The sequence below is a fragment of the Chaetura pelagica genome, unplaced genomic scaffold (genome assembly GCF_000747805.2).
Source record: "Chaetura pelagica isolate M959 unplaced genomic scaffold, ChaPel_1.0 scaffold207, whole genome shotgun sequence".
NCBI classification, from domain to species: Eukaryota; Metazoa; Chordata; class Aves; order Apodiformes; family Apodidae; genus Chaetura; species Chaetura pelagica.
Window position 1 is genome coordinate 1,687,822 of NW_009953929.1, and position 10,892 is coordinate 1,698,713.

Here is a 10,892-nt window from a genome sequence, read left to right on the forward strand (position 1 = left end):
AGGAACACACTTTATCCAAGCAATTCTTTACTAGTGTACCCCCCCCATCCTGGTCTCTGTTGTGAGGAACAGGAGAAGACTTCACTTTCCAGCTCACTTTAACAGGCAAAGAGCCACCAGCCAGGTTTCTGCTTCGCAGCTTCCCTAGTTAAACAAGGCATAATTATCATACACAATCAGCCATCAGGTGAGCATAAAAACAAATGGGAAAATAAAGGAATACCCCCCAAATCAGCCCTCCCTCTCCCCCACATGCCCTGTCACATCAAAGTCCTGCAGGGGGGACCACAACGACCTAGGAAGGACAATGCAGCTTCAGGGTGTGGGAACAATGACAGTGAGTGGGAAGGGCTTTCCCAGCAGGATCCCAGCCAGCAGCACTTGCAGCACAGCTTCTTACTCCAGCTGCCTGCCATGGGAACCATAGAATCATCGTGGTTGGAAAAAGACATTTAAGATCAAGTCCACCACTAAACCATGTTCCTAAGCACCTCTAACATATCTTTTAAATATCTCCAGGGGTGGTGACTCCACCACCCGAGGCAGGTCTGAGCCCATCGGGAGGAGGAAGAGACCATCCCAAACAGGTTGGGAAAGCAACCTCCGAGCCTGGGAAGAGCCGAGGCTGGGGGCACAGAGCAGATCATCCCCTCCCTTCCTGCAGGCAGGCTCGCTACAAGCTCGGCGGGGCGGCCCGGGCTCCGCAGCCCCGGTGGGATCCGAGAGCTCCCCTGGGACAGGCGGGGCGGGTGCGTTTCCAGGCCGTGTCCGCCAGAGGGCGCCGCGGGCCCGGCCGCCCCGCAGCGCCGCGGGCAGGAGGGACGCGGGGGATCCTGCTGGAACATCCCGGAGAGCAGGTCAGCAAGGAATGAGAGCCAAGCGTTTGGCCTCTCTCCTTGACCCTGGCTCTTCGAGAACACCCTCAAGAGATCCCAACAGAAGAAACGTAACAGGAAAATCAGAACAAAACTATTCAAATTCCATCGTTTTCTCGCAGTTCTCCCACGTGTTTTTGTTTGGTGGTTGTTTTTTGGTTTTGTTAAGTTCAGAGAGCAGTGCTGAGGGCAGCACCACTTCTCAAAGGGACACCCACTGACCCTGCTGCCCCAGGAGCCCCGCAGTGCCTGCCGGGCAGCGCTGCAAGAAGGGCCAGAGGTGCCCTGGGTCTCTGCTTCTCACGGACAAGCACCTGCCAGCAGGGCCTGCAGCAGGGTTCTTGCCTCAGCCTTTTCAGGAAGGTGGAAGAGCCCAGGTTGGTCAGATAGAGCAGAAGATAAGCCCTGCTTTCCCCACTCTCCACCACCTGTTTGGCTCCTGACCCAGCCAGCACAAATTATTCTGGAAGTGAAACAAATGCTGCCTGTGAACCAAGGAGACAGACCCAGCCCTTTGGTCCAGGGCAGGGTGGTTCACCACCAGTATAATTAACCAGTGCCCACAGGCTCCAGGTGCTCTGTGCCCCTGAGGAAAAGCACCTGATTCACTCTCCCTATTGCACAACAAACACCTTCGAGGAGCTGGTTATACTTAATTACAGGGAACTTCATGCATTAGGAACCCAGATCCAATATTCAAGGGAGATGCCATGGGCTTAATAGGCAGGAAAAACACAGGGCTAATTATGCCCTTGGAAGTACGTTGGAATGGAAATGTCAGCATGTTAATGCACATATATGTTACATAGATCCCAGACAGGGGTCAGTCTTCCAGATAGTAACAGTTATCCCTGCTGTGGCCTTGAAAGGAAAAAAAGGCATCCCTGAGAACTTCAGTGTTACCTGAAGGACAGAGAAGACTGAAGGCAGCACAGCACTGAGATGGTTAGTGTAAGCTAACAGCATCCACCCAACGTGACTCCATGTCCTGTAGCACACTAAAAGCATCTTTAATCAAAAACCTCACAGTAAATCAACATCTGGTAAGTGAACCACGCCCAGATGGCCAGAGCATCAAGCCTCACAAACCAAGAGCTGGAAGTTCTGTCATCAGCTGCAGCACCAGCCTCCCAGGGAGGAGGTTGGGGTGCAACCTCCTCTGCCACTTCCACCTTCAGGTTCTCTATTGCCTTTGGTAGGGGCTCGTCTCCTCCTGGGTGCCACAACCAACACACGAGGCTATCACAGCTTCCTGGCACCACAATAATGATGAAAATTGTTAGTGTTAGACAGGTTTCAACCTCTATGGGTAGTAGTAGCATTATTAATACATACATGCAGTTTAAATTGATGAGGCTAAGCTAAAGGGCTTTCTCTGAAGTACAAATAAGAGGTTTTTAGAATATTGCTTACAAAGATATTTTAATTTCCTCTCTTTTTCATCTTTATTAAGCCACTCTGCTGCTAGGAGGCAACACAGCCACATTTATAAAGGAGAGGCTGCTGTCAGAGGAGGGCTGCCTGCAGGGAATTCAGTGCCATACCAAGGGATGAACAGCAGTTATCCTTTAACTCAGGCCCCTCCCTAACACTCCCACCCACCCCTCTGTCCAGCAACAAGAATTTAAAAACTACCACGTGTTAATGAAATGTGGAAGTTGTAAAAGAAAAGCAGCCTTCATAGAGCTTTCTCAAGTTATGAAAACAAAGTTGAGACAATTTAGCAGATTAATAGCCTGCTATTTTTCTGCTAATTACTTCATGAATAACCACTTTCTTCATTACAAATCTGGCTCAGGAAATGTATGGTAAGTTTTACAAACTCTTCTTCCCTACTTAGTCTCTAGCCTAAAGCAGTTGTAACCACAAGCATTTTCCATGATGAGGAATGTAAGACTGAAGTCCTGGGCAGAGATGGAAGACAGTCTCTCTAGGCTTTCCACCTCAGAAACGGTTACAAAGGATGTGTTGCCTCCAATTCTAATACGGAGAAACTGAGGCATACCTAGGGAAAGCAGACAGTAACAGCAAATAGAGAGTAAGATTGTCTGAGCTGCAGTTCTGCATGGAGTTATACTTCTGCTTGAAGATTCCTACCCATCACTAAGTGAGGAGATGTATCCATTCAGTCTGTCTCTGTTCCTCTTTGAGAACAATTCCTCCTCAGCCCTTTTGCCCTCAGGTGGGGTGCAAAGCTGTCTGTGTTGCAGGACTTAAGGGCCCTAAACCACCTCAGCTTTTTTTGTGGAGTAAAGGCAAAGTTCAAGTGCAAATCAGCTAGGAGGAATAAAGGAGACATGTACTGAAGCAGAACCAAGCAGCACAAGCATTCACCTTACACTTGATATTCCTGGAGACAAAGATTTTCTTTTTAAATTTGACACCCTCTGCAGATTGCAGGCAGTTTCCCCAAAGCCTTTCAAAAGCAGCTAACAGGCTGCTACAATAAGGGTTAACAAGACTACAGCAAGCACAGGCCCAATGCTAAAACATTAAGCTGAACTCCAGTTACTCGGTTAAGCAGGACTGGAAATTTGATATGAATCAACTCCCAGGACTGAAGAGAACAGACAAGGTTTTTACAGCATTACTAAAAAGGAAGTTTTTAGCAGCTAACCTAACCCTCTCCTTCCCAGGCTCTTATTTCACTTCCCTTCATCCTGGTCTCCTTTACTCAGTTGATAGGCAAACACCATCAGCATCTTAGTTAAGACCTGCTTTTGTTAAAGCTTTCTTTCCCAGCAAACAAAAAAATGCTGCTTAGGAATATCAGAACTAAAAAAAAACCACAACAACCCTTTCTCTTTACAGTGACATATTTCACCCATGTACTGCAGAACCCAGAAGCTTCCAAGTAGCCACACGTGACATTCCCCATCAGTTTGCTCACAGCTCAGCTCGGGCAGGTAACCCCAGCCCCAATGGGCTGAACTAGCTTGTTCATTTGCTAAGGCAGGTTCCTCATTGTCCAGTTTTGACCTGGTTAGGGAAAAAGAAAATAACCCAGTTACTCCTTATTCAGTGTGCTAAGCAATTATCTTATTTTGCAAATTACTTTAGGATTTAGAGAAAGGATCAACAGTTTACAGAGAAACTGTGCTAAGGCAAAATTTATGTCACCACATTTTTCTTGCCTACCTCTAATTCCAAACCTGCTTGCTGCACAGAGCACACACTGTGACTGTGTGCAAGAACTGTGGGGGCTCAGGTGAGTGCCAAGCCCTTAATATTTGAATTCTTACCACAAACATAAAATAGAAGCAACCAGGAAATTAATTCTCATACAGCAATTCTATTTTTATATCAAAACAGCAATACTGTTACTCTGAAACACAATCCCAGGCTGCTCCAGAGCCCTAAGGCAGCACCTTGAACCCCAGCAGTCACTTCTCACATATATCATGCCTTCTGAAGTCCAACTCAAGTCCTAGCTATACAGTTTCAAGGAGGCAACATACTTCTCTGTCTGAGGATCTGGTGGTAGGCAGCTAACACATCCCATAGACAGCTTGATGTTTGCAGAAATCCATGCAAGCAGGAAAAGAGACCAGCCATTGAGCCAGACATTCTTCCTAGAAAGGTGTTTTGTTACTCCTCTCCCACTTATTTTGTACCTGTGCATTATCTGTGGCAGTGTATGATGAGATCTCATCCTGGGTTTGTACTGGGTTAGAACTGGCCATTCAAGATATATTCAGGTCTTTTCTGCTGGAAGGATTTTCACTTCATCTTATATTCTTACTTGACAAAGAGGCTCAATGTTCATTCATCCTCCAGCTTGTGGCTACAAGCAGCAGTCATCTACTTACACCAGGGCTGAGTGTCAAACACTGCAGGAGTTTCTACCCACAGCCCACCTTTACTCACTGGTAGTGTGCCCTTAAGGAGTCAAGTATCCAAGATTTACCTTCCCCATCCAAACCCCTGGATTGCCACAGGAGCAGAACACATGCCTGCAAACAAAGAACCATCTGTGGCAAGCCAAAGGATTTACTGCTTATCTGTTGAAGAGTTTTGCACTCAGCAGACTTCTGCAAGGGGCTGAAGACATGTAAATGTGCATATGACCCATACCATAGGGAGCAAGAGAAAAGGCCCTAAAGGTGCATTGAGATCACATGGCAGTTTTAGCCGAAATTTTGGCAAAATACAAATTCAGCAAATACAGTGTTTGCTCTTCAGATACAGAAGTTGGGGATAATTCATCCACAGCAGAATGACTTCAGCAAAGAAGGTAATCAGCAGCAGGCAGTAAAAAAAAAACAACCAACCAAAACCAACCAACCACACAACAACAACAAAAATATCTCCCAGAGCCACTCTTCTTTCACCTACTTTAGAATAAAGTCTCAAACAAGTCCTTCACATGGCTCTGGACACAAATACCCATCAGCACATCCATGACCCACAACATTGACTGTTCATACTGCAGTTTTATTTTTTCCTTTGTACAAAAACAAATATAAAATTTAAATCCAATAGAAAGTGTATACTAGCAATGACAAGTTTACATTACAATAAGACAGGACAATGCGATGTATATCTAACACCACATTAGTTTTAAAACTCTCAGTGATACATGCACTATATAAAATAAAAATTGCTAGAACTTTTAATCTATTTCTACCAAGAATATCCAGATACCAAGATACTCAATAACCAAAAGTAATCTTGATAGACAGTATCTACAAAATTAGACCTTTTCCACACACAAGAAGAAACCAACATTAATAGAAACATTTATCATTCTTCTTTAAAATCCTCTCACAAAAGCCATACATAAAATTCTTAGTAGATACAGAAAAAGCTCAGAAGTTTGTTAGCATAGGTAACCATTCAGTAGTTTAAAGAATCTTCTAGACATTTTGAAGAGATACTGTAGTTTTCAATTTGTATTTTTCCCCAGAAAGCCAGAACTAAGTCGACTCCTGTTTCAAAACCTAGTCAGTGGTTACAACTAGCTCTTGAGTGAAGTCAGAGTAGCGTACAAAATATTTAACAGAACAGGGGTGTCACATGAGTGTTTACTTCTTGAAGAAAGTCTTTTCCACATTCAAGGTTTGTTTATTTGTCCCATAAACAAGATTGTACCTGAGGGATGAAACAAAACCAAGAATTACCACAGTCTGTAAACAGAGTTAAACTTTTCCATGAAGGCACAAAGTCCACAGACCACAGTTGAGCCACCTCGTCACAGTCTTGTCTACCCTCCCTCAAGTTTGGAAGCCCAGGGAAGCATATGTTTGGATAGGCTCATATTTCTAGAGACACGCAGTTTCCGTTGACGCTCTGTGGAGCCTCAGGACAGGGACTGCTGCCAGGAGCCTACTCTTCCCTCAGTGCGCTTGCTTCCTACTAAATAACATATCTATCATCCACATGTCACTGCAAGAACCAGATGAGTTATCCAAAGTAACTGGGGCAGCTCTGCTCTAGGAGAGTCAAACCATACTGCAAAGAGACCACAATCCCTGTTTAAAGCTCACTTCTGTTCACTATGTTTTAAGACTCAGTCCTGTTCACAGCAGGCTGGGGCAACACCCTTGATCCCCAAATCCCCTTTTTTTAGCTTTTGCCCTAGCACTGCTTTTACTTTCCAACAGAAAGCTGGTTCCTATTCACCAATTTCCTATCAGTAACAGTTATTTCCTCTCCACTCAGGGGAACTATGAGTCCTAAGGACTGTTCTTTTTGTACTCAGGAACCTGCCATGCTTGTTTTTGTTAATTTGGCAGCCAGTAGTTGTTCTTTTCCCCATTCTGAGTTGCATTCCAAGTACAAATATCTAACATCAAAACCTTTAAAATATACTGGCAGGATATTTTTTTAAAGTGATAGTTATTCAGCAGCTCCAGACTTCTGTCTCTCTTGCATAGTGGATACTGAGCTTACAAGCAAAAATTGCTCATAATACAAATGCTAATTACCTGTAGGATTATGCCGGATGAAAAAGACAAACGGCCTGTCTACTATGAACCAAGGAGGGGATGATCTGGCTATTAGAATTGCAGCTGGCAAGAAAGAGAAGTTTTAAAATTAGACAAGTATCATAACACATTATATACACTATCAGAGTAAAGCTTCCCAGTATGTGCTAGAAGCTTGCACAGGTAGTAATAGACCTACCAACTTGGATGTTTTAAGGCCATACAGGTGTCATGTTATTCTTATAGGAACTGTATTAAAAAGATACAACAGAAGACCCACAGAAAACTGGAAGGACATCTTGGATTGTCACACCAAGGATGTAGTAGCTTATTCCTCTTTGCCACCTGGATACCCAGGCACATTACCGTGGTGACCAAAGTGTTAAGTTACTAGAAGACACTTCTCTAGAAGTAAGCCTGTTATATTTCTTAGGGTGGAAGAGTCTGATCAATATTGGCAAATTGGGATTTTCCTAGGAAATTATTTAAAATCCATAAACTGATCTAATCTGAAGTCAGAACATTCCTGCAACAATCTCCCAGTGGGCTATCTTTGCTTAGGGGTACAGCCTTCTAATACAGTTTTTCCAAGCCTGACAAGTTATCAGTACAGTCTCTTACTTGTTGCTGCAGAAGCTTTGGTTCCATCTTCACTAACTTCAATTTTTGTCTTTTGCAGAACATTAGATACATGAAGACCTTCTGTTCCTGAAAAACGCAAGGAAAACAGCACTTTCAGTAAAACTGATTGCAAGACTCCCGAAGTACCTTGTAGCCAGCAGCTACACATGTGTGGCTAACAAAAATAAAAGCTGCTACAATCCTGCTAAAATCCTGAACCTGCAGTGGACAACACTAGTGGTAATATCCTTAAGTACAATCACTGAGTTTGTAATTGTAATCCCTGTTTCTTCAGGGAGTAACCCATCTTACTTCTCTCTCCTCCTCATTTACTATGTTTTCTTATTTGATGGTCTATGTTAGAAGTGTTTACTTCCATTTGTAGTTTTAAATAAACAAATGACTGAAAAAGATATGCTATCTGAGTTGAAATTACACTCCCATTTATCTCAATGTTAGGCGACAAAAAAGCATCCAGCAAGACACCTTGCTTACAATGAAACATAGGAATTTGTTTTCAAGTTAAGCCAGTACAAAGCAGGCTTTTTTGTTAAATGTCTCTGCGGAAGCTAATCAGGAGTTTAATGCAAGCAGAGAATAGAAATAAGCTGACATTTTAGAACCCTAAGTTCAAAGTTGTCTACACCCAACCTTCAGATGCTAATATTTACAGCTCTTGTTTGATCCAGTTCCTTAAACTATGAATTTAATTCTTGAGCTTGCCTACAGCTCAAGAAAATTGAGTCATTAAACACATACTTCAGGGAAAAGTTAAATACTGCAGCTGCAGTATTTGTTACAGTCTAAGGTACAGTATTGTTAGAAGTCCTGCTATAGATGTTAGACAATGCTCGAGACCCTCAGGTTGTAATATCAAATCACAGGAAGCTGATTTACATGATTTACTGCTGTAATGCAAGACAAGAGGAAAAATAAAAGCCACTGCAGTGTTCAATAGAAGCAAGAAGCTGTACGTGGCTGGCTACAAAAATAAAACTTTGCTCCAATGTCATGGTAACACTTATCCAAGACAACACAGACAACCACATCGGTAACAGAGCACTTAATTCCGTGCCAGAAACTATGAATAAGGACCACCATGGATTAAAAAAATAACTTACTTGTTATTTTTGCAAAGTTTGCCTTTGACTGGTCAAACATATCTGTAATTCCAAGGGCTTTCAGAGGGTCCTTTAAGTCTGTTTCTGCTACTGCTGTAAATCTAATTGGAACAAGCAGAAGGCATCAGTATTAGGCAGGAAAGTTGCCTTAAGCACTCTCTCCTGTATGAGAGGAGATACACATACATGACTCACAAAACATTCCCTGGAGGAGAAATTGATTATATGAGTACTTACTTAGGTAAAATAACCTGCACTCTTTTTGCTACCATGGTTGTCATCCAGCTTCCTATTGTTTTTGTGCTGATGTGTGGGATGATGGCAGAGAGGGGCGTTGTGCTCTCCGTAGGCAGAGCGATCAGCATGCTTATCATTTCTCCATGGTACGGCAACTCAATGATGTTGTACCACAGCTCGTTGGGAGTACTTGTAGTGCCTACAAAATAGGCAAAGCTAATAAGCACAATTCTTACATCCTTAATTCTCTACTTTACCTTTAGTCACCTACTGCTGTAACAGTCTTTTAGGAAAGCTTTGCCCACATCTTAAAACTGACTCTGAAGAGTCACACAGACTGCCTGCCTGCCAGGTAAGCCTGCAGAAGTGGCACAGGGCCTGTACAGATGCTAGTTTGACAAAAAGGACAGACAGAATGATGCCATGAAGCAAATACTCATTTGCATTTGATTTGCATCGTTTCCCAAATCTCATAAATCCAGAGCAAAAAGCCAGCTATGTTAAAAATCACCAGGTGTGTGAATCAGCTGGATCTCTCCTCAGATCTCAGCTGTACCAGAGCCGAACAAGAAACAAGCAGCAAGAAAAATCAGCAGACTGTCTTTCCAAACCAAAAAGATCTTGCAGACAATCTCTTTTTCCTCCAAGAGCTATTGGGAGAGCACCCATTTGAAGCAGTCTGTTGCATTTACTTCATTTTCTTGCTTAATAAGGACCTCATTAGGAAGCAGGCTTCAGTCCTTCAAGGCAGCAGGGAGCAGCCACTTTGAGGCAGTGCAGGAGGCCAATTAGATGAGGAATGAGACAGCAACGCCTCCCTGACTTACAACAAGTGCTGAGAAGACTGTCTTTGAACAACCCTCTCCTCCTCCAAGTTTCCTTTGGTTACTGTGGGATTTATGGCATGTGCCTGGGAAGCAAATGCTTTTTATAGGAGCTTCAAGTGAAAACTTGCCAGTTTAACTATAGACTACAGGGTTTCTGGGGAAATTTTTGGATAGCAATAAAATTTTATTATTTTCCTCCTTTCTTCATGTAAGTCTGCACTTGTCAGCAAGCTGGAAATCTACATCTTCATTAGAAATTTAATCTTGTTGCTAGGGCCACACCACCAGCCTTTACTGAGCTCGTATGGCTAGAAAACTGGCAGTGCTGTGCTTAGTTTGCAGGAATTGTGTCAACCTTGGCAATTTAATTATTCCCTGTTATTGTAACAGTGCTTCTCAGACTAGGGCCTACAGATCAAAATATTGGTTGTGTAAGTCAGCTACCCCACAGTAACAAAGGGTGAACTGTCCAACAATGAGATCACTTCCCTGATCTGCTAAATACTACTGATGTTACTAGTGAGGCACATCAAAAACAGGAGGACAGCTCAACTTCAGTCAACTGGTGAGATTTAAGATGTCTAAGAAATTTAAGCTTTTAAGGATACTTTTGCAAGCATAAATAAGATAGAAGCCCTGTGTTAGAATATCCAGAGATACCCAACCTAAATCAAGTCTTAACTCAGCAGTATTTCTCTAGTTCTTTTCTAGTCTCAATAGCTTTTCTAACTCAAACACAGGCCAACACAATGGAGTTTCTAACCAGCATCAGCATCAAAAGTCAAAGGCCTTTAAGATTATAAACTTGCTAAAGCCTGTTTTAACTTATCACCTTCACTTAAACTCCACAGGTACACAGCATACACTGCACCAGGCTTCCCCACCTCCCCAGACTCACACTTGAAACAGTTCTCATGTATTATATTACATCTGCTGTAACACATACACAGGCTTGGGACAAAGCTACAGCTGTTTAATACAAATATACTAATACAAGTTGAGACCCACCCACAGTAAAACTAGGCATTTAAAGACACCACGGATCTTGGTTTTGGATTAATAGCAAACTGTATTCCCAGGCCTGTTCCTCAAGATGTATTTAATATGTATGGAAGCAAGTTCCAGGCAGCACTGCTCTGCTTGAAAGGATGCAACAGAAGACTTTTTTTTTTAATCAGAACTTCAGTCTTATTTTGACCAATAAAATCCCTACAGGGCTGCAAACTTAAAGCTCTGAAGTACTCTGTCAGTCCAGCTGCTTATGTCAGCTCAGAGTCTGTGATG

General features: G+C 43.0%; 1 protein-coding gene across 4 annotated transcripts in view; it reads right to left on the reverse strand.

The window, feature by feature from the left end:
• Positions 1-5,288: 5,288 nt before the first annotated feature.
• The window catches only part of SERPINE2 (serpin peptidase inhibitor, clade E (nexin, plasminogen activator inhibitor type 1), member 2), a 10,318-nt gene continuing 4,714 nt past the window's right edge, over positions 5,289-10,892 (reverse strand). For 3 of the 4 annotated variants that reach the window (XM_010001614.1, XM_010001612.1, XM_010001611.1), the window contains 5 exons: positions 8,782-8,980; positions 8,545-8,645; positions 7,424-7,510; positions 6,803-6,886; positions 5,289-5,966 (listed from right to left, as the gene is read on the reverse strand). In XM_010001614.1, the coding sequence (XP_009999916.1) occupies positions 5,929-5,966; positions 6,803-6,886; positions 7,424-7,510; positions 8,545-8,645; positions 8,782-8,980 (509 nt within the window). In that variant the 3' untranslated portion in view covers positions 5,289-5,928. Of the gene's footprint in view, positions 5,967-6,802; positions 6,887-7,423; positions 7,514-8,544; positions 8,646-8,781; positions 8,981-10,892 lie in introns of all 4 variants that reach the window. The other variant, XM_010001613.1, reaches the window with a different exon arrangement.